The sequence below is a fragment of the Macrobrachium rosenbergii genome, chromosome 55 (assembly GCF_040412425.1).
Source record: "Macrobrachium rosenbergii isolate ZJJX-2024 chromosome 55, ASM4041242v1, whole genome shotgun sequence".
In the NCBI taxonomy this organism is placed as follows: Eukaryota; Metazoa; Arthropoda; class Malacostraca; order Decapoda; family Palaemonidae; genus Macrobrachium; species Macrobrachium rosenbergii.
The window spans coordinates 13,309,977-13,337,787 of record NC_089795.1 but is presented as its reverse complement, the minus strand read 5'-3'; the positions used below and the strand labels follow the sequence as shown (position 1 = coordinate 13,337,787).

Sequence of the window (27,811 nt, the reverse complement as noted above, 5' to 3'; positions counted from 1 at the left end):
GTCTTATGGAGCCCTGGAGGACCATGAGAGTGTAACTCCTTTGTTGACTCACAGTGGCTACCAAAATTAGGTTTTTCCTACATCAAAACCTGTTTTTTTTTCGTACACACAAACCTATAACGTTACCAAAACTTACAAAATCATCCACTGTGGCCTGGGTCTCCTCAGCACAGGAATGAGCTCATTCACATTCCCTCTGCAGATACATGTCACCATGCATGAGCAGCTTAGATGTACAAACACCAATAACAACAGGCAAGATAGGCTGTTATTTAATTAAAACATAGGACAGCATCTATGATTATTTTAATTCAAACCAGCCACATGTAGGAAAATACAGTACATGGGTAATAGCCATACTATCAAATTTCCAGCAAAGATATACAGCATTCCACATAGAAAACTAAAAGCTATATACATCTACTTAACAAAGAACAAGTTCCTAATAATTCATGACGATATGCCTCCATACAGAGTGATACACTGTAGTTATTCAGCCTTATTTGTACCTTTGAATGAATACACTTAAATAACAAATATTCATATTTCATTTACATACACAAACAATTGTTTTGCCAGGGGTGCCCTCCTCCTCTGCCCACTGAGATGCAGACTACTTTGCAAATGCAGACAAAAATGGAGGACAACAGATTGAGAGGGATTATTATTCTTACAGAAAACAACCTTAATCACAAGGTTGCCCACCGCTAATAATGTGTTTGTAATTAATGAAATAAGCAGTAATAATGGATTTTATATTTCTATAATTTTATTTTAAATATTTACAGATTTTTGTAATCAATTAATTTACAGAAAAATCTTCCTCTACAGAGTAATTATCAACATTGATGATCTAAATCAACAAATCAAACACTGTTTTTACCTGTGAAAAATTCCACAAAAAAAAAAAAAAAAACATTTGAACACAGTCTTTTATATGACTTGACTGGTAAATACCTCTATTTGTTAAATGTACACAAACACTTGAATGGTGTGTAACAGAACAGATTTCCCCATCTTGCAAAATATCATTAATCGTTAAAGCACTTGTCTTTAGGAAAAGTACTGTCATAAATACTTATTGTAGTTCAATTGTATAGCAAATTGGTCCATTACATGTACATTAAACCTATTTCACATATGTGATTCATATATGCTAAAGATTCAAGATAATTATAAAAGATGAAAAACTTATTGATGACAACTAGCATCACTAAAGGCTATAGGATGCTAATGGTTGACATATCCACACATGTTTGATAGTAAATCTTCTGCAGTATTCTTTCTTTGATTTAGACCACAAAACAAACATGACATACAAAGGATTGCTGAAGTCCCTTCTCAATATAATTAAAAAGGTTTGTAAAATGTACAAGCAAAAATGCTTTCACTACACAGTACCTTATATTATTTTTATGCCACTGACTATTTTAATCTAACATAAAATTACATGTAGAAAACATTTTTCTCATTCTGGATTTCATAAAAAAAAACACACAATTTTAGAGCTTTACTAATATTGAAGGTTCCACGTGGCTTGTTTCCAGTTATTTTTAATAAGCTAATGACTGTGCATATGAATATCTAAAACTCATGGTTTGTACACAATTAGACAGCTGTAGCTCAAAATTACCTTGTGATCAGTCTCTAATTGCTGCCTTTACTCTTTCATCTAAGTGGCTACCATCACAAAATGGTGGATTTTTTGTCTGTTTACAGTTACAAAACCATACATCCATAGTCTTTGGTGCTTTGAAGACTATCGGATACTGCTTGATTTTTAACTGAGTATTCAAATGAGTCCCATCACACATTGGCTGGAAAAAAAAAGATATAATTGAAAGGCTTTGACTAAAAATAATTTTTAGTCAGTGTTTAAGATTTTTATTTGAAATTTCATGAAAAAACTGAAAATTACTATTCATAGAGAGAGAGAGAGAGAGAGAGAGAGAGAGAGAGAGAGAGAGAGAGAGAGAGAGAGAGAATCATCTTAGGAGCAGAAACTTCCCTAGCCTATCAATAATTGACTGTTTCCAGCCATAAAGTGATTTTCTGGACAAGAACAATTTTGAAGGAAATCAAGGATATAGTAAATCTTGTGCAAACTCTCAAGATTTTCAAATTTACTGACTCTGACATATACTGCATATGGATAAACTGTGCACCATGTGGTACCATAAGTTCTTCTATTAACAAATGCATATATAGCTCACCATTGGTTTGGGGCACATGACCAAGGTATGACAAGGGCTAAAATAACTATGTAATTTATGCCTGCAACATAAATTTGGGGATATCTGTGATAATGACCATTCACTTATCACTACACTAACCATTTTCAGTATTCTGTATGTAAACCAGCTGACTGCTTATTTTTTTTGTCATTTAAAGTGAGTTTTTACTTTCCTTGATAGGGAAGATTTGGAAGATTTTCTTCTCCAAAGAAAAAGCTTCCTCCAAAAAACCTGAGTTTACAGTAAACCCGCCGTATTCACGTTCTCACAATTCGCACTCTCACCTATTCGCAGATTTCTCCATGGAACATATATACACATTATTTGCGGAAAATTCGCCCATTTGCAGTATTTTTCACTGAGAAATATTTACTAATTACTGTATTTTCATATTTTCATGACTAAACACACTTCTTGTGATAAAACTATTAAAATACTCAGGTATACTGTAAGCATTTATAGAGTTTTTTGTGTTTGGGGGCGGTTTACTGTATGAAAATATAAAAGTTTTTATCAACATAAAGCTTCCAGTGTTTTTGTCTTCATGTTTATAGAATGATTAAAATTATACTGTATGTTAAAAATAATACTTATCCAACTTCACATACATATAGACCAAGTTTTCCTTGATATTTAGCAGCACAGTAAACCCCCCGTATTCGCGGGGGATGTGTACCGCAACCCCCATGAATAGCTAAAATCCGCAAATACTTAAAACCCCTCTAAAAACACTTAGAACTGCTTATTTTGATAGTTTAAAAACAAGAAAAACCCTCTAAAAAAGGGATTTTGACAACGGAAAAATCTATTTCTGGGGGAAGACCTGTGTCACCCAGTGAAATGGTTCCAATAGCACACATTTCTAAGGTATAAATATTGCTAAATATACCAGAGAAAAAGCTATCCATAATGCCAGGGTTACTACCCCTGGATCGATCACCACAATGGTGTCGGTATGCCTAGTGGGTGAGTGGTAGCCACTATCACAGATGCTTTGCCCAACAGATCTCTCCATTCTCAAAGCCCCCAACATGGGTGAGCCATTCCAACCACTACCTTCCGCTCGCTGCCACCTACCACTCGCGCCCGCCATCTTCATCCCAAAATTAGCACCCTCCAAGCTAGGTATGCTATCCGGGTGGGAAAGGAAGAACAGGGATGGGTCACTGGGTGACACAGGTCTTCCCCCAGAAATAGATTTTTCCGTTGTCAAAATCCCTTTTCTGGGCTCGACCTGTGTCACCCAGTGAAATAGTAACAGAGAATCAGCCATACAATAGCTTGGTGGTACCATCTAAAAGATTACCTTAATGGAGCTAAATAAAACTAAGAGAACAATACTGAGTTTTAATAGCCCCAAATTATAAAGTTCAAAATATAATTAAAAAAACTATAAGGCATATAGTCTAGAAATACCAAATAACCAACACCAAGATACTTAATGCTAAACAGATTATGACTTAAAAACAGGATATCAATGTTACAGGCAGGAGTCAGGCTGTGAAGCAGACCTGACCTAAAAGGCTAGAAAGCAGGGCAAGCAAGCGAGGCAGGTAGGCGAAAGAATATACCAATAGGTAATTTAATCAAGAATTACATTACAACGAGGATAAACAAGAGTTATATATACTAGTCTTGAGCTGGACCAGGAGGAACAATACTTCCTGCAGCTACAGTAGAATATTTAAGAGCCTCTAGGGACTTAAGATAGTGGCGTTTAAATACTGTTGGTGATTTCCAGCCCGTATACTTTTTAAGGTCATCAAAATTCATATTGTGAAAATAATTAGCTGAGGTGGCTACCGCCCGAATATCATGTACCCGAGGTACTGAATCCGGGTTAGCCTGTTTAATAAAATAAAGAATTTGTTGCCTGATGGCCTTTAAGGAAATGGTACCCCCATTTTCCCTAACAAAAAGAGGGCCTGAAGTTCTTTTAGAAGTTCTATTTAAATAAGCTTTTAAAGTGTTAACTGGACATAAAGACAGATCCTGTGGAAGGGGAATAATCTTCCAAGGAGACCATCTATTTTGTGGATCCTCATTCTTTGCTAGAAATCTGAGATCCGGAGACAACAGAACTTCTCCTGACGGGAGGAAATCAACATGATTCGGTTCTCTAGAAAGAGCAGACAGTCAAAAATTCTAGCCCCTGAGGCTAGACTTACTAAAAATAACGTCTTCCTTAACAGACTCGGGTATGTACATAATTCGTTATCAGTGTCTGATGCCAATTTAAGTACGTCATTTAAGAACCAGGAAACCGTGTGTGGACGGATTGCTGGTCTAAGACAAGCACATGCTTTAGGAATTGACGAAAAATATGAGTCTGTAAGGTTAATATTAAAGCCATGTAAAAATATTTTTCTTAAAGCAGATTTTGTTGTAGTAACAGTACTAGTGGCCAGTCCTTTCTCAAATAATGATCTGAAGAAAGAGATTGCTAGATTCGTGGTCATTTTCTGAGCTTCAGATTCCCTTAGAAATAATGCTAACTTTTTAACTGCTGAGTCATATTGTCTAAGTGTAGATTCCCTCTTATCTGATTCTATGAACAGTGTATTAATAGGATCAATGTTAGCGTCTTTCTGAGCTGCAAACTTCATGAAGTCCATAAAGCTAGGGCACTCAGAATTCTTGAGGAAGCTGACACAGTCCGAGTTTGCACTACTTGTGTCAATCTTGGATTGGGAATCTGTTTGTGCCGGAGCTTCAACTCCAGTAGAAGAGGAAACCAATTGCTCTTGCCAGTTGGGTGCCACAAGTGCTACTTGACCTTTGAATGATCTGAGTTTGTGTAAAACTTTCATCAATAGGTTTATTGGTGGAAACAGATAGATCCTTTGCCATCTGTTCCAGTCGATTGACATCGCATCTGTGGAATGAGCTAGAGGGTCTAGATTGGGAGCAACGTAACACGGAAGCTTGAGGTTGCTCTCTGTGGCAAACAGGTCTATCTGGAGACCCGGTACCTGAAGACAAATCCACTCGAACGATGTCTTGTCCAAGGACCATTCCGACTCCAGCGGAGTTGTCCTGGATAGAGAATCTGCAATGACATTTCGAACACCTGCCAGGTGGGTAGCTGACAGGTGCCAAAGATGTTTCCTTGCCAGAGAGAAAATTGCAATCATTACCTGATTGATATGGCTCGACTTGGAGCCCCCTCTGTTTAGGCAATGTACAACTAATGCACTGTCCAGCACCAGTCTGATGTGAATCTGTCTGTCTGGACATAGTTTCTTTAATGTTAGAAAAACTGCCACTGCCTCTAGAATGTTGATATGGAACTGGCGGAATACTGTCGACCATGTTCCTTGAATTTTCTTGTGTTGGGAGTATCCTCCCCATCCGCTTAGGGAAGCATCCGTATGGGTCACTAGCGATGGAGGGGGAAATTGAAGAGGCACTGACCTTGCCAAACTCTTGACTGTCGACCATGGTCGAAGCCTCTTCCTCAATACCGGCGGAATTAGAGACACCTTGTCTCTGTTTCTGCTGTTGGCTCGTTTCCGCCATACCCTGTTTATATCCTTCAGTCTGGCTTTTAGTAACAAGTCTGTTACTGAAGCGAACTGAAGAGAGCCTAGAACTCTTTCCTGGGTACGACGAGAGGCTCTTTTGTTCTTGAGGAACTGCCTGGTAGCTTTGGCTATTTCCCTCCTTTTGGCTGGCGGAAGTGACAGTTTGTGTGTGTTAAGGTCCCATTGGATTCCCAACCACTGAAATTGAGCAGCCGGAACTAGACGGGATTTCTTCCTGTTTATTTGGAATCCCAAGTATTCCAGGAAGTTGATTACTGTGATTGTTGCTTTTCGACATTCCTTGGCGTTGGATGCCCATATTATCCAATCGTCCAGGTATGCGGCCAGCATAATCCCTTGAGCCCGTAGTTCTTGAACTACTGTCTCTGCCAGTTTGGTAAATATTCTGGGAGCTATGTTGAGCCCGAATGGCATGACTCTGAACGAGTATGCTTGTTTTCCTAGTCTGAACCCTAGGTAAGAGAGAAATTTCGCAATCGGGACGTGATAATATGCGTCTGAAAGATCTATAGAGGTGGTGACGGCCCCACGGGAAGTAGGGTCCGTACCTGCGAGATTGTAAGCATCATGCGAAACTTGTTGCATTGAATGTATAAGTTCAGACAAGACAAGTCTAGAATTACTCTTTGCTTGTCTGAGTCTTTCTTTGGGACACTGAACAGACGGCCTTGAAATTTCAAGTGTCTGACTTTCTTTATTGCCTTCTTTTGCAGAAGGTCTTTTGCATAGTCCAGTAAGTCTTTGGATGGAGGTTGATGGAATCTGACTGGCGGAGGAGGCCCTCTGCTCCAGCTCCATCCCAGACCTTTTGAAATTATGCTGTGGGCCCATGGACTGAAGGTCGGAAGAGATACAATCTCCCGCCTACCTGAGGAGGCTCATTGATTGGAAGAGGTCTTACTCCCTCTGCCTCCTCGGGCTCCTCTTCCACGCGAGAGAGGTCTGGACGCTGCTCTACCTCTGTAGGCGGCTCTGGCTCTACTACCCCACGCATGCCTATTTTATCCCCGAAACGCCCCTTGGTTTTCAAACGAGGCGTTGAAAGCTGGGGACGTCACGAAGGCTGGCGGAGCCGAAGCTTGCTGAGCCGGCTGCATTAGTACGTACTGCTGCTGAGGCTGTGCCTTGGATGTGGAAGGCTGTCCGATCTGTGAGACCGGTACCGTCTGAAGCACAGTCTGAGCCTGAGGCTTCCGATAGCTCTGGAATCTCCTGAACCTCTTCCTTTCCTTAGGTTGAGGTCCGGAGGTCTCAGAGGACTTCCTTTTGAAAGGAAGACCCCAGCGAGAGCGAAGACTCTGGTTCGCTCTGGTTGCCTCTGCCAGGACATTATTGACCTCATCCTCTGGGAAGAGGTTAGGTCCCCAGATAGAGCTTTTCATGAGTCTATTGGGCTCATGCCTGATGGTGGCGTCGGCAGAGATGTGCTTTCGGCAGTTCTGCCTCGCAACCACAAAGTCATAAAGGTCCGATTGGAAGGATGCCAATAGTGACTTTGTGAGGACCTTAAACAGAGGTTCATCAGTATAGACTAATGCAGTTACCTCTGAGATGGTGACGGAATGAAGGGAGCGACTCAACCTGCATCTAGCCCCAAACTCCGTCTTTAGCAGAGCATCCGGAATCCTGGGAAGTTGCTTGCTGAACAGGGTGGAGGCACACTCGGGATCGAGTTTCCCCACCGTGAACGTTGCCGGAGCTCCCAACCAACATTCCGAATCTCCGGGGAAGAGAAGGGAAGTAGGATCTGTCTCCTGGAGTTGAGGTATGGGTTTGCCATCTATCCCAGCCTGAAGGGTCAGCTCTGCAATCTTAGTAGTGCAGGGGGTCGGGATAGAGTCACCTACAGAGAACATTGTGAAACTTCCCCTAAAGGGAGTAAGTTTCGTGTTCTCGCACTCCCAGTCAGTGAGAGCGTGCATCAGGGTGGATTGAGCTTGGTCCCTAGGAAAGATGACCGTTTCCTTAGGGACCTTATCGGATCTAATCCAGGCTTCCTCAGTTAACCTGGCAAAGCCTGGATAGGGAGGCACTAGGTTGGCCGGAAAGAACTCTAGTTCTTCCAGACGACGAGTGCCCAATCCCTCTATGGTCAGTGTGCCATTATGCAGGGGGGCATGCAGGGCCAGCCGCCACGGGTTTCCCTTATCAAAGGGGGGCAGTCTGGAGGCATCAGGGACAACATGTGACTGCTGTACTGTTCCGGATTGGATGAATCCGGAGAGCAAGCTTTCCTGGGCCTGCATCCTCTGTGCCAATGACAGCACTGACTGTCCGGAGGTCTCTAAGCTTGTGACAAGCTGAGACGAGAGATCTTGTAGCCAAGCTTCCACCTTAGAGTCGATCCTCTGCATCAGCAGGTCGACGAAGGCCTCAGAGTCGAAGCTAGGCTGTGGGGGCTTAGCCTTCGAAACTCTGGTCCTCGACCCCTTAGACGGGGGAGTAGCCTTACTTAAGGACGTCACTGGTTTGGGAGCCAGTGACAACCTAGAGGGAGCTGGCAGATTAGACCTTTGAGGTCTAGAAGACTTAGGTAAGTCCTTCTTCTTCAGAGATTTCACCTTGGGGATAACAGACCGAGATCTGTCCCCAAGGTTAGCTGACTTGGAAAATCCCTGGAAAGACGAGGACGAAGATGGTGAACTAACTAAAAGTGATCTATTTCCGCTACTTTCACCTGCCTCACTTACCACCCTACCTTCTACCTGATGGTCATCTACGCTCATCGGTTCGATGTGGATATTGATGGCCACTACTTCTTCCGCCACCTCTTCGCACAGATTTTCGTCTTGGGGGGCTGCGTCTCTTCCCTGATCCTCGCAATGAGTGGGGCGGCCACGTCCTTCGGTACTGCGGCGGAGATCCGAGCATTCGTATAAAGGAGATTGCAAATCTCCTCCGACAGTACATAGGGGCGGCCAGACGCAACATTTCTTCCAAATCTGCCGACCCAGGTCTTCAGGGTCGACAGCGAAGAGGCTCGGATTGCTTGGTTAGACTGGAAGAGAAGATAAGACTTGCTAAAAATATTCTCCAATTTTTTCGCATATATCCATATTGAGCCATTAAAATCAAAGGGGACTAAAGGTTAGCAGTCTCTTGTCACTTACCGACTCATCTGTTACCAGCTCGTAAAGAGCGTAACAAATCTCACAGCCGTCCGGGTGCCAAACAACCAGGTCTCCAACTTGCACCGCGCAGCTGGAGTGCGAGCGGCACACCTCGTGTCCGCAGGGTTGTTGGAGGACGGCTGTGCACCCTGGCTCCTGACAACGTACCATCTGTAAGTGGAATGATGGTACATGAGTATCATCAAGGTAAGACCCGCCGGAACTAAGTCCGGCAGCAAAAGTCTATCTTACATAGATTTATGGATGATGGTACATGAGTATCATCAAGGCAAGACCCGCCGGAACTGAGTCCAGCAGCAAAAGTCTATTTTAACATAGATTTATGCTACGGAATGATTAACTAATATTTATGTTATAAGCAAGCACTCTATGTTACTCCGCCGTGACTTGTCACTGAAATCTCATTGTGTCACATAATATGGAATCGGCGTAAAATGAGCGAAATAGTGTGTTCGCATATAGCCCATCTCTCAAATCGCCCAGGGCAGTAACCAAATAATGGAAACCGAAAATATGCCGGAAACCATACCCACCGGAGTGGTTAACCCTTAAACGCCGCGCCTCTATTTACAAAAACGTTTCCCGTATGCTGGCAGCATTCGGTGAGTTAACGCCGAAGCGGAAAAAAAGTTTTTTTCAAAAAATCAAAGCACACTTAGTTTTTAAGATTAAGAGTTCATTTTTGGCTCCTTTTTTTTTGTCATTGCAACCATGAGAAATGAAAAACAATATCATTATCATATATAAATACTGGAATATATGACAGGGAAAAAAAAACTCATATAATTGTATACAAATCGCGCTGTAAGCACAACGGTTAAAGCTAATGAGTTCATTTTTTTTAGTTGTATTGTACACTAAATTGCAATGATTTTGGTATATAACAAATTGTAAAACAATCAAAGCAACACAGAGAAAATATTATCAAAAAATGATGCAAGAATTCGTAACGTGCGGACGTAAAAAAATGTTTTTTTTTTAAATTCACCATAAATCGAAATATTGTGCTAGAGACTTCCAATTGGTTGCAAAATGAAGGTAAATGATTGAATATTACTAGAATGTAAGAGTTTTAGCTTACAATTGTGTTTTTTTACCATTTCGGTCGAGTCAAAGTTGACCGAAGGTTGAAATTTTGAAGTTATCGTGATTTATATGAAAATATTTCAAAACTGATAAAAGCTACAACCATGAGTTATTTTCTGTTGTATTGTACATGAAATTTGTACATTTTCATATATAAAACTTTATGTAACGACTAATATAAAACGGTGCAAATATTACGACAACGAGACGAAAGAATTTCTGAGATGTTCGGCCAAGTTATCAGCAAGAGACGTAAGGGAAATTTTTTCAAAAATTCACCATAAATCGAAATATTGTGCTAGAGACTTCCAATTTATTGCAAAATGAAGGTAAACGATTGAATATTACTAGAATGTAAGAGTTTTAGCTTACAATTGTGTTTTTACCATTTCGGTCAAGTTAAAGTTGACCGAAGGTTGAAATTTTGGCAGTTATTGTGATTTATGTGAAAATATTTCAAAACTGATAAAAGCTACAACCATGAGCTATCTTCTGTTGTATTCTACATGAAATTGCACACATTTTCATATATAAAACTTTATGTAACGACTAATGTAAAACGATGCAAACATTACGACAACATGACGAAAGAATTTCTGAGATGTTGGCCGAGTTACAGCAGCGCAGAGCGTAAGGAAAAAGTTTTTTTCAGAAATTCACCATAAATCGAAATATTGTGCTAGAGACTTCCATTTTGTTGCAAAATGAAGGTACATGATTGAATATTACTAGAATGTAAGAGTTTTAGCTTATAATTGCGTTTTTTACCATTTCGGTAGAGTTAAATTTGACCAAAGCTTGAAATTTTGGCAGTTATCGTGATTTATATGAAAATATTTCAAAATTGATAAAAGCTACAACCATGAGTTATTTTCTGTTGTATTCTACATGAAATTGCGCACATTTTCATATATAAAACTTTATGTAACGACTAATATAAAACAGTGCAAACATTACGACAACATGACGAAGAATTTCTGGCGCGGACGTAAGGAAAAAGTTTTTTTCAAAAATTCACCATAAATCGAAATATTGTGCTAAAGACTTCCAATTGGTTGCAAAATGAAGGTAAATGATTGAAAATTACTACAATGTAAGAGTTTTAGCTTACAATTGCATTTTTTTACCATTTCGGTCGAGTCAAAGTTGACCGAAGGTTGAAATTTTGGCAGTTATCGTGATTTATATGAACATATTTCAAAACTGATAAAGCTACAACCGTGAGTTATTTTCTGTTGTATTGTACATGAAATTGCGCACATTTTCATATATAAAACTTTATGTAACGACTAATATAAAACGGTGCAAATATTACGACAACGAGACTAAAGAATTTCTGAGATGTTTGGCCAAGTTACCGAGCAGACGTAAGGAAAATGTTTTTTCAAAAATTCACCATAAATCGAAATATTGTTCTAGAGACTTCCAATTTATTGCAAAATGAAGGTAAACAATTGAATATTACTAGAATGTAAGAGTTTTAGCTTACAATTGCGTTTTTTGACCATTTCGGTCGAGTTAAAGTTGACCGAAGGTTGAAATTTTGGCAGTTATCGTGATTTATGTGAAAATGTTTCAAAACTGATAAAAGCTACAACCATGAGCTATCTTCTGTTGTATTGTACATGAAATTGCGCACATTTTCATATATAAAACTTTATGTAACGACTAACGTAAAACGATGCAAACATTACGACAACGACGAAAGAATTTCTGAGATGTTAGGCCGAGTTACAGCGTGCAGACGTAAGGAAAAAGTTTTTTTTCAGAAATTCACCATAAATCGAAATATTGTGCTAGAGACTTCCAGTTTGTTGCAAAATGAAGGTACATTATTGAATATTACTAGAATGTAAGAGTTTTAGCTTATAATTGCGTTTTTTGACCATTTCGGTAGAGTTAAATTTGACCGAAGCTTGAAATTTTGGCAGTTATCGTGATTTATATGAAAATATTTCAAAATTGATAAAAGCTACAACCATGAGTTATTTTCTGTTGTATTCTACATGAAATTGCGCACATTTCCATATATAAAACTTTATGCAACGACTAATATAAAACAGTGCAAACATTACGACAACGTGACGAAAGAATTTCTGGCGCGGACATAAGGAAAAAGTTTTTTTCAAAATTTCACCATAAATTGAAATATTGTGCTAGAGACTTCCAATTGGTTGCAAAATGAAGGTAAATGATTGAATACTACTACAATGTAAGAGTTTTAGCTTACAATTGCGTTTTTTTACCATTTCGGTCGAGTCAAAGTTGACCGAAGGTTCAAATTTTGGCAGTTATCGTGATTTATATGAAAATATTTCAAAACTGATAAAAGCTACAACCATGAGTTATTTTCTGTTGTATTGTACATGAAATTGCGCACATTTTCATATATAAAACTTTATGTAATGGCTAATATAGAACAGTGCAAAAATTACGACAAAATGACGAAAGAATTTCTGAAATTTTCGGCCGAGTTACCGCGCGGGCGTAAGAAAAAGTTTTTTTCAAAAATTCACCATAAATCGAAATATTGTGCTAGAGACTTCCAATTTGTTGCAAAATGAAGGTACATGATTGAATATTACTAGAATGTAAGAGTTTTAGCTTACAATTGCGTTTTTCGACCATTTCGGTCGAGTCAAAGTTGACCGAAGGTTGAAATTTTTTGTAGTCGACGACGTGCGTGCACTTGGCACCCAACAGACAATTTTAGTCGACGTATGATACGTCCAGTAGGCGTTTAAGGGTTAAATGGACAATAACAAACGAAAGATCAGACTAGTCCGGCGGAGACACGCCGCCTCAAGCAGGCGGAAACACAAAGTACTTTTAAAAACAACTAATTCTATCATATCGTAACTCTTATTTGGTTCACAGGACAATGTTCGACACTCCAGCTACTAGCTACTAAAAGTAATTAGTAGCGAGCTAACGAGACACCGCCCGAACTAATCTGGCCCGGGGAGGGAAAGGTAGGTGAGTGGTGGAAACCCAGCGGAACGGGACCGGTCAGGTGGATGCACCCTCCGAGAAGCCGAATACAACCTCCTATACTGAGGTGCTGAGCGCAAGCGATCGGCTTTCCTCTTACGAGGATGTCGCCCAGGCAACGTCGCCAGATTCTAATCGTTCAGGTAAAGAAGGACTAGGCTATATACACGAAAAAGCCGGAGGATAAACCTCCTGTTCCTAGCCTACCTTCCAAAACCAAAACTTTTTGGCCTGGTCAGGAAGGCTAGGATGAGCGCTACAGGTGTGGGGAGAGAAGAATCTTCGTACTAATCTAGCCTCACCCTCCAAAACCGAATCGGCCTGGTCAGGTGGCGAGGTATGAATTGAGGAGCCCTGTCACTATTCTAACCTCACCCTCCAAAACCTAACGGCCTGGACAGGCGGGCTAAGTGTGAATGAGGAACTCTCTCACTAGCCTAACCTCACCCTCCAAAACCTAACGGCCTGGTCAGGTGGGCTAAGTGTGAATGAGGAACTCTCTCACTAGTCTAACTTCACCCTCCAAAACCGTAAAACGGCCTGGTCAGGTGAGCTAGGTAGCCTGAGCATCGTGTAAGAGCGCATGTCATGCCTAGCCTAACCCTCCAAAACCGTATCACGGCCTGGTCAGGTAGGCTAGGCTAGTAACTACCATATTGATAGAAATAAAACCAACCTTGTTACCAGAACAAAATAATATATGATATAATGTTAACCACCCATGATGTGGGTTAGCCTAAAGATTATATATATAAACATAAATGATTCGGTGGCAGAGAAGGATTCGTAGGTAACTTTAGGTACCAAGATGGCCTACCTCTGACGCCGAATCACATGCATAAACTAATCCAGGTATGGACTTGTCATCCATCCTTATACGCATCAGCTATAAACATGATAATAATAATAACACCACCGAGAAGGCACCAACTCGCTGGTGGAGGAAAGGAAACTAATAAAAAGACTCAAATTCTATGATCAGAAATAGTTGAGCCTAGCTCAAGCCAAGATACAAAGGTTCCCTTGCCTCTTCACCAGCGACATGGTAATTTCTCCAAAATATGCTCCAAAAACCGAAATGGAGTAAATGGATAGTATCTAGCAGAATTTCGTTCTGCTAACTATAATTGCGGAGACTGAGGGTCGAAAACGCAACAGAGGCAAGCATAGCCTACGTTCGGCTGTGCACATGGTAAACATATTTTACTTACAGTTCATAAAAACTGTGCCTCTCACGTTTAAAAAACCAACCAGATATAGTACTCAACTTAGATGGTGTGAAATCCTCATGGGATGACATGATTAAAGCCGTAATTGGATCGAAATCACGTAAAGAAAAAGACACGGTGTTCACGTGTTGTGCTAAATTTTGGAATGAAGATGGCGGGTGCGAGTGGTAGGTGGCAACGAGCGGAAGGTAGTGGTTGGAACGGCTCACCCATGTTGGGGGCTTTGAGAATGGAGAGATCTGTTGGGCAAAGCATCTGTGATAGTGGCTACCACTCACCCCTTAGTGCATACCGACACCATTGTGGTGATCGATCCAGGGGTAGTAACCCTGGCATTATGGATAGCTTTTTCTCTGGTATATTTAGCAATATTTATACCTAGAAATGTGTGCTACTGGAACCATTTCACTGGGTGACACAGGTCGAGCCCAGAATTGCTAATAGTTTTATCACAAAAAGTGCATTTAGTCATGAAAATTATATGAAAATACAGTAATCAGTGAATATTTCTCAGTGAAAAATATCGCGAATGGGTGAATTTGCCACGAATAATGGGTACATACGTTCCACAGAGAAATCCGCAAATATGTGAGATTGCGAATAGTGAGACTGCGAATACGGGGGGTTTACTGTACGTATGCTTCCTCCTCTTTTACCCAGTCTATCTTTCAAGAAAATTTCATACTCTGGTGAATCAAATTCTCTGTCAAAATAACTTGCTTTAATATGACTGTTTCTGTCATTCCAACTATTCCACTTATCTTCAATATTTTAAATATGTCCACTTTGTTTCTAATAGACTGAGCATTAATATGTTTTTTAATTAAAACCCTTTTCCATACAAATCCTCAATTATATTTATGTCTTATATTACATCCCAGTGTCCAAGGTTCACCAGTATTTTGTAAACTGTGGTTGAGGCAGCAAAATTTGTGAGGCTTGCAGGGAAATGGAAACATCTGTTTTGTTACCAAAACATAGTTAGTTTCATCACAACACCATCAAACATACTGTATATATGCCACCACAGGAATATGACAAATTTTTTAAGTAATTTGTATTTTTTCTAACATACAAACCTGAGGTCTTTACAAATGGGATTAACTTTCAGCTAGCTGGAAAACCAGCAATAAACATTTGGAAAGTGGTTGGTTATGGTAATCGCTACTGATGGTAAGGGTGGAAGGACCACACACCCAGTTGGTGTGCAATCAATTCTACGCAGTTTACCTTTTGGCCCAGGTAAGAGAATGAGGGGTTGTAAGAGGTGGGCACTTTATATAAAGACCTCAGGTTTTTAAGTTGGGAAAAATACAAATTACTTTAAAAAATTGTCATTTGTTCCTACACAAATACAAACCCTCAGTCTATACATAAGGGAGACTTACTCTTGGAGGGAGGATTCTGAGTAAATCTTTCAACTGACTGATAGTTCAGCTCACCTGAGTACTGTACTCTCTTCCTGGTCACGAAAGACCAAAGGAAGGAGACCGTACCTCTGATCTATTGAACAAGAAAAATGTTCAACTGCCAGACTTCTGGGCTTTTCGAATTAATGAAATGTAATACCCTTGATTTGCAAACGTTTGGATGAACCCACAGTGTCAGAGACCATAAAGCTAAGAATAACCAACTAGTTTGTTCATAGTTAGTCCCTCTCTCCCCTTGCTAGAGAGAAGGAAGCTTTGCATCTACTAATACAAATGGAGATTATAAATACGATACTCGGTCATCTCGATCACCTGCATGCACACCCGTCCAACATGTTCTTCTGTCCACTGGAAGAGGAAGGAAGACAGGAGACAGGGAGGAGGCCAGTCCCACACACACCTTCCCCTTGCAGCTGCACACCTTTGAGATGCCACCTGTCCCTCAAGAGCTAGGTGAACTACATGACTTGTTGAGCATCCACCACAGGACCCAAGGAAAAGGTGTCCAAGGACCTATGGGCAATGTCCCAAGTTAAAAGGAGATGAATGTGATCTGCACGATTACATTTCATCCTAGTACTCGACCGACAGGCCTTTCCTGAATGCGATGTACAGACCAATGGCCCCGGCCTCGAAAGATCTGGTCCGAAACGTACCGATGTCCACCAGGAAGTTGCAGGGTATGCTCATTTGATCGTCTCACAAGTCAGGGAAATCACAATTTTGATACCATTTCTCAGCCAACTCGAAGCTAATGAACGAGTCGTTGCCACTGGGCTGAAGGTCTAGTCTTTAAGAAGGCAACATAGATGTCACACTGTCATTGGAATCTCAGGACCATAGAAGTGGAATGATCAATGGCACTGATCATCTTTGAAACATGTAGAATGGCAAAAGGCATAAGCCTCCAGATGTAAATGGATACCAAAGATGTCTTGCTTGTTTAAAGAACACAGAGCAGAACAGCGCCAATTTCAGTAAGTCGAGAAAAGAATGACTATGATCAAACTTCTTCAGAATTTGAACAAATTTCCAAAAGTCAAGGTGCCAAGATCAACTGTCCTTATACCCTGACTTTATCAACTGAACTGTTTGTAATTACATCCATCTTGCTTGGGATGTGTCTGGTTGGCCACTGTACTGAATCTTCTACTGTCTATTTGTGTACCTGCACTGCAATAGAGTAGATGAAAGAACACTAGGCCGTTTGTTGACCATGGCAATACTGTGGTGTCGTTGCTATCACCCCGAGGATCTTGAGATTTGAAAATCTAAAAAGAACTGTGCTTAAGTTCCAATAAAGGAAGTATAGGAGACTGCCAACCTGGTCAATGTTTTGAAGAATGAAAAATCTCTGGAGGAGGATAGTGTAACCATAGCACCACCTTGGTGCCATTGCTATCAAAAGAGTGCCTATTTGGACCCTGAGACTCTTGAAACTGACTTAAGATCCACATAACATTCTCTCCCTCTTGGGTTGTGGAACAACAGGTAATTGCAGCAGCAGCAGCAGCAGCTACTGCTTACAGCTCCCACATCTCCCACTCCTCACAGGGGGAGTGTAACTTGCATTTTTTTTAAGAAAAAAGAAATGGAGCTCCTAGACACCAATTCTTGGCCGAGTCGGAACCAAAAACAAGCTGTCGGCACTTAGTTTGGAGGTGAAGTCCTAAGTGGTAAAACAAAAGCCTTCAGGCACTTGGTAGCCTTTAGGGTCCTTAGAAACGGAATACTAATACACTGTTGATCTCTGGCGATTCAGGCAGAACGATGGTAAGTTGTAAGCACAAGACTTGAATCATGGATGCGAAAGATGTCTCCTAGATGCCAACAGCATCTGAAGTTCCTAGGAGGTCACTTATCCAAGTACTGACTAGCTCCAATGTTTCTAACCATGGATGCGAAAGTCGTCTCCTAGACATCAACAGCATGCGGTGTTCCCAGGAGGTTTCTAACCACGGATACGAAAGATTCTCCTAGACATCAACAGCATCCAGTGTTCCCAGGTCACCTATCCAAGTACTGATCAGACCCAGTCGTTGCTAAGCTTCGCTAACCGGTCGAGAAGCGATATTTTCAATGTGGTATGGACAATGGCTGATATGCCCACGGTCCATAAGACAGAGCTGAGTAATAACAGCTTCGGGGTGCCAAGAGTGTCAAGAATGGTAAGGTTAGGCTAGAACTATTTAGGCTAGGCTAAGTTAGGTTAAGTACCTAACCTAACCTCTTGAAGTGTAGGCAACTGCCTTTTGGTTGATGACTTGGGGCACAAAGTATCTCCAGAGGGGAAGTGTGTAACAACACTCCAAGGACATATCTGTCGTCTAACCATTAGGCTAAGTCCTCTCTCACTCCTTGGAGAGAAGATGGGAAGGAATGGGGAGACCTTGTCATAGACCAGAATCCCTCTTACCATCTTCAAGAATTTGGCTTCATCCTTGTGCTAAGAAGAGTACTTGCAGAAGAAGACACTGAGGCTGTTGTACCGAAGAGTAGGCCTGATCTAGAGATATACGTAGCTAGAAAGAAATTCTGATCATGCATGGAAAAACTTTGCACAATCAGTATTAAATGACTCCTGGTTCGAATGGGAACAACGAAACAGAGATTTCTTCCTACCTGTAAAATGTCAAAGTCTCTGGCTGAACAAAAGAGTGAAAGATCATCAGTTCACACCATGATGGCCATAGGAGTCTGATAGAATGAATTCATTCATTCGGTTGTAGACATTATTGAAACGGAAGTTGGATACTATAGATGAAACAACCGATGAAGGTTATAACATATGTCATATAAGTCTGGAAGAACGATCCATTCGTTTGAATGCGTTGGCCTTTCGCTCGATGATGTGGATGTTTATTGAAAATGGAGGTTGACCGCTATCGATGAATATGACCCCAACAACTTACATTATGAAGGTTGTAAAAGTTGGTAGAACAATCCTGTTCGCCCATATGTAGATGGTATAGTATATAGTAATGTCTGTTGGCCATTACCAGATGATCAAGCTAAAACACGTACATGAAAGAAAGGCACTGCACAGACATGCTGTTGATATACTTAAAAGTGGGTTGTCGTCTTTCTAGATATCCACATAAGTGCTATCAATCATCTTTGCCCGACAATCAGACGAGAATCCGTGCTTCAAGATGGTATGGCTGTAGGCCATCCTGTTCTCTTCCCAAACCTTCACATGAGCATGGTTGATGGTCCATTCCTACACATGCCATCCTGAAACAACTTCCAACCCCCCATCACGCATACGTGAAAGGAAGGTAAGGCCATTCTAGAAGAGTGACTCCGTTCTGGGAAAAACAATCCCATTGCAGTCAAAACTACATTGGTAACATTACCAATCCCGAAACCTACCAGAAAGAAGCAACATGCTAGACCGCTTTTCCTGATTCTTAGAAACAGAATCTTTCATTAACCCTTAAGCGCCTAATGGACGTACCATACGTCAACGAATATTGTCTGTTGGATGTCAAGTGGACGTATCATACATCGACTAAAAATGCTTTTTTTAAATATTCGCGAAAAAATAATTATAGGCCTAGTTTGCAGAAGGTTTCAAATCACGCGCCTTGAGGGATGCTGGGAGTTCACGGATCAAGCTGTTGTTTTGTTTATAAGCGTCACCCAGACGCGCATGCACGAATTCCCTCCTTCTCGTACCAGACAGCATCAGCGTCGGACCGTGCGAGAGCGATTTTTTGACGCATCCGTGTTTTGCAGAACTTTGGCGAGTGTTTGCGTATTTGTGCTGCAACAGGACGTTTGCAGAGATGTCTCAAAGCCGTCAGGACCATGAAAGGCGCATACTGCCTGTCGGTAGTGAGCGTGTGAGACGAGTTTTAGACTGGGATGCTGGAGAAGGACCCAGCAGCCAAAGTGACCCAGCTTCTCAGCGCCGTGTTGTTCGCCCACGTGTGACCGAAGGTGACCAAGGACCACATCCCGTGCCTTTACGACCCCTAGGAAGCATCGGGGTGTCCTGAGGGGCATCCGTAAATTTTGAAAAAACTTTTTCCTTCGCTGAAAATCCTGGCATTTCTTGAGTCACCTTGTCGTAATTTTTCGCCATTTTATATTATTTGTTACATAAAGTGTTATACATCAAAATGTGCACAATTTCATGTAGAATACAACAAAAAATAAATCATTCTTTTAGCTTTTAACAGTTTTGAAATATTTTCATTTAAATCACGATAACTGACAAAATTTTAACATTCGGTCAATTTTGACTCGACTGAAATGCTCGAAAAAAGCAATCGTAAGCCAAAATTCTTACATTCTAGTAACAATCAATCATTTACCTTTATTCTGCAACAAACGGAAAGTCTCCAGCACAATATTTCGATTTATGGTGAATTTTTGAAAAAACTTTTTCCTTCGCTCCACAAAAAATCCTAGCATTTCTTGAGTCACATTGTCGTAATTTTTTCGCCATTTTATATTATTCGTTACATAAAGTGTTATACATCAAAATGTGCGCAATTTCATGTAGAATACAACAAAAAATTAATCATGCTTTTAGCTTTTACCATTTTTGAAATATTTTCATATAAATAACAAAAAATAGAAAAAAATCGACCTTCGGTCAACTTTAACTCGATCGAAATGCTTGAAAACCGCAATCGTAAGCCAAAATTCTTACATTCTAGTAACAATCAATCCTTTACCTTCATTTTGCAACAAACGGAAAGCCTCTGGCACAATATTTCCATTTATGGTGAATTTTTGAAAAAAACTTTTTCCTTCCATCAGCGCGCGCGAACTCCGCTAAAAATCCTAGCATTTCTTGAGTCACCTTGTCATAATTTTTTTGCCGTTTTATATTATTCGTTACATAAAGTGTTATACATCAAAATGTGCACAATTTCATGTACAATGCAACAAAAAATAAATCATGCTTTTAGCTTTTACCATTTTTGAAATATTTTCATATAAATAACGATAAATAGAAAAAATCAACCTTCGGTCAACTTTAACTCTATCGAAATGGTAAAAAAATGCAATTGTAAGCTAAGAAACTTACAGTCTAGTAATATTCAATCAATTTCCTTCATTTTGAAACAATTGGAAAGTCTCTAGCACAATATTTCGATTTATGGTGAAGTTTTGAAAAACTTTTTTACGTCCATACGTTACTTAATTCATGCATCATTTTGTGATAATATTTTCTCTGTGTTGCTTTAATCGTTTTACAATCTGTTATATACCAAAATCATCACAATTTAGTGTACAATACAACTAAAAAAAATTAACTCATTAGCTTTAACCGTTTTGCTTACAGCGATTTGTATACAATTATATACGAGTTTTTTTTTTTCGCTGTCATATATTCCAATATTTATATATGCTAATATTTTTTCATTTCTGATGGTTGCATACTAAACTTCAGGCAATGAGAAAAAAAGGAGCCAAAATGAACTCTTAATCTTAAAAACTAAGCGTGCTGTGATTTTTGAACAAAACTTTTTTCCGCAGCGCGCTAGCTCCCGAACGCGCGCGGCATACGGAGACGCGTTTTTGTAAATAGGGCTTGGCGTTTAAGGGTTAAGGGTATCGGCGGGGTCGGGGATTAATTTTGAGTGACGGTGTTCAAACTTCCACAGGTGTTACCTCTAGTTTGACCGAAGATGCATACAAAATTTCAGGTGAATTGGATGAAAACTTTTTTTTTAATGAATATTTTTCTTTTAAACATAACATTTTTTGTGTTTTTTTAAAGTACATCTCCTTCTTTATTTATCATTCAATTTAAAAACAAAAGTAATACCAGAAAGTTTAGTTTCTATCGAATAAAACGGCAAACTCAAAAATCTAATATGTGATGTATGCTATTTTAAAAAAATATTTTAAAAAGTGCAATAAAAAATACCATAAAATTATATACAGTAAACCCCCGTATTCGCGTTCGCATGGTTCGCGGACTCACGCATTCGCGGGTTTCTCTGTGGAACATATCTAGCCATCATTCGCGGAAAATTCGCCCATTCGTGGTATTTTTCACTGAGAAATATTCACTAATTACTGTATTTTCATATAATTTTCATGAATAAATGCACTTTTTGTGATAAAACTATTAAAATACTCAGGTATAAGCATTTTTAGTCAAAGGGAGCCACGAGAGCCTCATGCAGTTACATCTGCCTTAGGCAGCGCCCCAGCTAAATCCCTTATCAGAGAACTTATAGCACAGGGTTGGCACGTATTCATTCCGGTTAACGGAAGCTTGTCACTATTGTGATAGGATATCAGGTCTCGGGGTCTGCACTTTGACCCCTATCCGCCGCATTGATGAATCAATTCATGGTTAAACATCTCCACTGGTTACACCTTTCCATTTGCACTTCCGTGGCTAGTTCGAATGAATCGGGTCAAAACGCGACTACACATCTACTGCGCATGCGCATGTTGCCAACCCAATGTTTTTCTAGCCGCGCTTTTTGGTGTGCGTGGTAATATCTTTTCCGGTGTAATCTGATGGATTATCAACTTTATCTAGCATGGAGTCTTCATCTCAGTCAACAGGGAATAAGATAAGTACCTGCCCTACTGCAATCACAAAATTTAGTCCTGCTTAACTAATATTTTCATATATTTTTTAGTGTCCGAAATGATGGCTCGGGAGCGTCATACCGCTACCCGTATTTAGGCTAGGATTCTGCCTTAATTAAAGTGAAAAGCATAGGTTAGGGTAGGATTTTTAGATTCAGCATGTCAAAAAACCCTAGCATGAACTGTTAAACATGCTTGGAAAGTTTATATAATCCTGCTTGTTATGAAATTTACGATAGCCCGAACGCTAGTGCTAGCGCTAAAGTTAGGCTAACCTTTGCTACTTTTAGGTTTACCGAAGCGGATGATAGCCGCTTTCGGTACTTGAGGTAATTCCTTTTAGTGTTGTCTGTGTGACTTGACTATGTTTTGGACATTTTGATAGAGTTTTTCGTGTAAAACCTCCGATTTATGTCCCATTGTCAGTGTGGAAAAGTGATGCGGGCTTCTGGAACATTCTAGAAGGTTCCATCGAAGCTCTGTCGAAGCCTTCGACTCAGAATTGTTTCGTAACGAAAATCGCATATGATACACTGGCTCCCAGTCGAGTTACCAGATACCTCAAGTCGAATTATTTCGAAATAGTAGCTTTTCTCATGACGAATTGATTCGAAATAGTAACTTTTTTTATGTCGAATTGATTCGAAATAGTAGCTCTTTTTATGTCGAATAGCGTAATATAGAAATGAGTTATGAACTCAAATAAAGATACAGTATGTCGTTCTATTAGCTGTAAGGTTGTTGCCATGCACCAATGAAGTCGTGAGTATCGATTCTTGCCAACGATATTTGTCTGGGGCGATCGATGTCCTATATCGGATATACATAGATCCCCCAGTCTAGGCTATGCCTACATGGTAGCCCACATTCTTGGTGTATGATACCCTCGACTCGGATGGCATGGATTTACCTGTTGCTCTGTCATAGAACTGACATAATCCCAATACTATTCGACTTCCTTGTTCGTCATCATAGATCGCCCTTCAGTTGTAGCTCTCCCCCCGTGAGTAACCCCCCTTTTTTCCCGTGCCTAGCGCCCATTGGAGACGAGCCTCGAACAGGGATGTCGACTGGGCATGAATCCAGCCATTCGAGATAGTAGAATGAATGTCACCACATTCCAGAATATAAAAAGAGATGGTAGAATGAATGTCACCTCATTCGAGAATATAAAAACTATATGCTCGTTTTTTCTCATGATGTAATGGCTTATATAACATAGTTCTTTAAACATTTTAGGGGTGTTTCATAGTATTATTTTCTTTTATAGGCTTTGCCAAATAAGTGCGCTAATGCCGCCTGTAAGAAGCGGATAGACTCCATCAAGACTCAGCATGAGTTTTGTCGGGGGCGTGCTCCCTGCAGTGTACAGGGTATACGGACCATCCATACTGAAGTCCGGAAGGGTGTGACATATGTACTGAGTGGCTGTCATGGGCTCGTACGGGTGATCACACTGTTTCTGGCTCTATGGCAAATATTAATAGACAACATTTAAGATCATGGGTAAGAGGCTTCTCCAAAATCGGCCCAAAAGGTCCTCTTGGCTATTTGCCAGACAAAGGTGTAAGAGATTTTCTCTTCCCCACGGCCAGAATTCAGTCGATCAGGGGTTATGAGAACTCACCTGATGATGTCGTGGTGGATCCTAATGCATCCACTGTGGTGCCCCCCTTCATACCAGGGGATGAAATCGATTTGGGAGAATCTGAAAATCTGGATGATGAGGGGGATCTATCTGATGCTGAGCCTCGACCCCCAATAGATCAACCGATTCCTGGCAGCATCCCTAGTAAATCGACTCCTATGGATGTCGATGAGGATAATGTTTCAGTCCGCACAACTGCTCCTACTAAGAGAAAGTTTGCGGCACAAGAAGCTAGGATGTCTGCAATGGAATCAAAGCTGGACAAGTTGATAGAACTACAACTTGCAAAATCTTTGGATACAGGGGCTCAGGGACAGACTCCGGAGCAAGCACAAGTGTCAGATCCACCCATTAATATAGATGATTTCCCAGATTTGAGAGTAGTGGAGGACGAGCCAGAGCAGTTTAATCCCTGGGTGGTGGCATCACGGCTAGCTAGAGTGGTGGATGGCATCTTCTATGATAGTGATGTATGCACCCCTCTAGCTAGGTTAGAGTTTACAAAACCTTTTGTCCACTTCAAAGGTAGTAAGTTTCGCTTTTGATGCCAAACACCTAAGACTCTGGCTATGGTACCGGAGGAAACCATGATTTTACCCAGGATCAGGCGAAGGGCTTCCTTTCTAATATCTGCCAGGACCTGGGAGGTAGTGCTCTGGGCACCCAGGTTCTTGCTAGGAACCTTCCTGGCTGGAAAGTACCAGTTGGTGAGAAGTTCCCATCTATCACCAATAAACCGTTCATATCTTGGGAAAAGAACTGGGTAGAGTCAGCCGCCCATGGGACGAAGTTCTCTTTAAGGAACTCCAGGACTTTGGAACAGTTCTGCCAGATCCCATGGACGATCTAACAAAACCATTAGCAGGCTTCACAGAGGTGATGAAGAAAGGCAAATTTCTAGCAAACCATGCCCGTTCATCCTTTTTTGCGGACACTCCTTACCTTGCCGACACCCTGTGTGTTCAGGAGTTCGAGGCGAGGAAACTATTAATGTCCTGCATTACAACCTTGACATTAATGGAATCTCAGGCATACCGCTGTGACCAAGAAAGAGATTCAGTGCTCCCAAGGTTACAAATTCTGAACATGGGCCCAATCTTCATTCACCTTCTGGAGGCTTGGGCAGCATCCAAATTAAAACTCAGACATCAAGCCCTAAAATTTGCTGACCAGAAGTCTATGCCAGTAAAGGAGCTCCTCTTCGCCTCCCCTATGTGTAGTGACCTCTTCCCTAGGGACCTAGTAACCAAGCTGAAAAATATTGCTACCCACGAAGGTATCAAATTTGAGGAGTTACTAGGATATGACCTGGAAGCAGACCCAAGGGGGGTAAAATGCAGGAAGCAGCAACAATATAAGAAGGCTTTTAAAGCACCAGCTCTTCCTGTGCAAGACCCAGGACAAGGTCCCTCTTCCCAGAAACAATTCCCTATGCCACACTCTCAGCCATCCTTGAAGGGCAGCAGTGCACTGCCATCTCAACAATCCCAATTTAAGCAGTTCCAGGAGGCTCGAGGAGGTCGTGGAAGAGGCGGATCCTTTCGAGGGAAGAAAGGTAAGAGGGGAAGACGAGGTGGTGGTAGAGGTCAATTCAACCAATGAGACATTTCAGGTTGGGGGCAGACTGAAGAGGTTCCAGGAAGCCTGGAAAGTGTCCCCTTGGGCCTATCAAGTGGTATCAAAAGGTCTGCGCTGGGATTGGAAAGGCCCCTTCTGCAACAAATACTTTCATCAGTGCAGCACAAAAGAGTTGATCCTATTTGTGAACAAAATGCTAATAAAGGACACAATAGAGAAATGCCACTTTATCAGGTTCCAGGGGAGGCTTTTCAGTGTTCCAAAGAGGGACTCTCAGGAAAGGAAAATCATTCTGGACTTCTCTGTCCTCAACAAAGCAATAAACTGTCCCAAATTCAAAATGCTGACGACAGATCAGATAAGACATACCTTGCCAAAGGACAGCTACACCTCTTCTATCGACTTGAAAGACGCATATTGGCAAATTCCAATCCAACCTCATTTTCGCCAGTATCTAGGATTCCGTCTAGGTCGCCAGTCGTACAGATTCAAAGTGATGCCATTCGGCCTCAATGTAGCCCCCAGAGTGTTCACGAAATTGACCAAAGTGATCTTAGAACAACTAAGACTACAGGGGGTGAATGTCATGGCGTATCTGGACGATTGGCTGATCTGGGCGGAATCGATAGAAGAGTGTCTAGAAGCGTCCTGAATAGTGGTTCAGACCTTGCAGGACTTCAGGTTCCTAATCAACTGGGAAAAGTCACAGCTGAAGCCAGAAAAGAAGTTCAGATGGCTAGGCCTACAATGGTGTCTAGAAAGCGGAAAGCTAGCCCTACCAGAGACCTCCAGGAGGTCAATAGTAGATCAGGTAAAGAGGTTCAGAAAAGCCAAGAGTTTTTCCAGAAGGAACCTAGAAGTGCTGCAGGGCAAACTCCTATTTGCATCAATAGTAGATCCAGTCTTGAAAACGACTTTGAAGGATTTGAAACGGATTCTCATTTTAAAGGCGAACAAGTCATTCAGAGACCACAAGGTCCCGATGAAAAGGAGGTACAAGACAATGCTCAAACCGTGGGCATCGAATCAGGCCCTGAAATCTTCTGTCCGGCTAGTCCCGAAACCAGTCTCAGTGACCATTCATACGGGATGCTTCGAAGAAGGACGGATGGGGGACACTCAGATCAAAACAAAGTGTCCGGGAAGTGATCGGGAGCCCTCAAATCTTGCCATATCAATATCAAAGAAATGATGGCAGTGCTCCTGTCACTCAAGGGACTGAAACCCAAGAGGGGATCTCACATTCAGTTGTTCATAGACAACAAGCCGGTGGTACAATGCTTGAAGCGTGGGGGATCAAGGTCAAAGCCATTGAATCATATAGTGCTGGGGATCATGAGATTAGCTCTGGTGAAGAAATGGACTCTGTCAGCATCCCACCTTGCAGGGAGCTCAGAATGTCCTAGCGGACTCCCTCTCCAGATTCAAAGCCCAGGAAGGGAGTGGGAATTGGACAGCGGGTCATTCAGCGGGATCCTCCAAGATCACCCATATCTTCAGGTAGATCTGTTCGCAACACGCGACAATAACAAATTACCGAATTTTGTCACCCCTATCACGACCTTCGAGCAGTGGCCAGAGGAGCTTTCACTGGACTGGAACCTGCTGGGGAACATTTATCAGTTTCCCCCAACGAATTTATTAATGAAAGTAGTACAACTCCTCAAGGAGTTCAAGGGGAGGGAGTAGTGATTGCTCCAATGTGGCCAAACAGCCCTTGGTTTCCAACCCTACAGAAGCTGACTTTTCATCACAAGCCACTACATCTTCCTATTCTTTCCCAGCAGGTTCAAGGGATAACTGTCTACGCCTCCTCCTTTCTGACGAAAAAGCCTTCACGTGTGGACTTTCTCAGATCCCTGTGCTTCATGGAATGGTCACCTGAAGTTAGGGAATTCTTAATCACTAATATTAAGGGGAAATCCGCCAAACAGTATCAGTCAGTGTGGAACAAATTTGTCTCATTTGTTAGGGACCGTAAACCAACTACAACGATAATAACTCGTGGGGGAGTTCTTTGTGTTTTTATCTGACGTAAAAAAGTTGGCTCCCTCCACTATTAAAAATCACAAGGCGGCCCTTGCGGTTCCTTTAAGGTACGGATTCGGAGTAGAGGTGCATTCAGAAGTGTCTGAAATGATGATGAAATCAATGGCTCTCCGCAGGCCGAGTGAACAACCATGTGAATTATCATGGGATCTAGATACAGTCCTAGCTGCTCTGAACAGACGTTCAGACAATAATATGAAATTTTTGTTAGAAAAAACATTGTTTTTAGTGGGCCTGGCGATGGGAGCCAGATCAGCAGAGATCCATGCACTAAAAAGAGGAGATCAGTTTTGTTTTTTCGGAAAGAATAAAGTAACCTTTTC

The 27,811-nt window shown here is 41.2% G+C and overlaps 2 protein-coding genes across 2 annotated transcripts in view; both read right to left on the bottom strand.

The window, feature by feature from the left end:
* Positions 1–744: 744 nt before the first annotated feature.
* The window catches only part of LOC136835880 (CDGSH iron-sulfur domain-containing protein 3, mitochondrial-like), a 134,082-nt gene continuing 107,015 nt past the window's right edge, over positions 745–27,811 (bottom strand). Inside the window, exon 3 of the mRNA XM_067099726.1 lies at positions 745–1,817. Coding sequence (XP_066955827.1) covers positions 1,641–1,817 — 177 coding nt within the window. The 3' untranslated portion in view covers positions 745–1,640. The remainder of the gene's footprint in view (positions 1,818–27,811) is intronic.
* On the bottom strand, positions 6,399–9,482 carry LOC136835879 (uncharacterized). Its single transcript, XM_067099725.1, has 2 exons — positions 8,890–9,482; positions 6,399–8,777 (listed from the first exon to the last, which is right to left on the bottom strand). Exon 2 carries the CDS (start codon positions 8,503–8,505, stop codon positions 6,781–6,783), a length of 1,725 nt encoding a protein of 574 aa, XP_066955826.1. The 5' UTR covers positions 8,506–8,777; positions 8,890–9,482; the 3' UTR covers positions 6,399–6,780.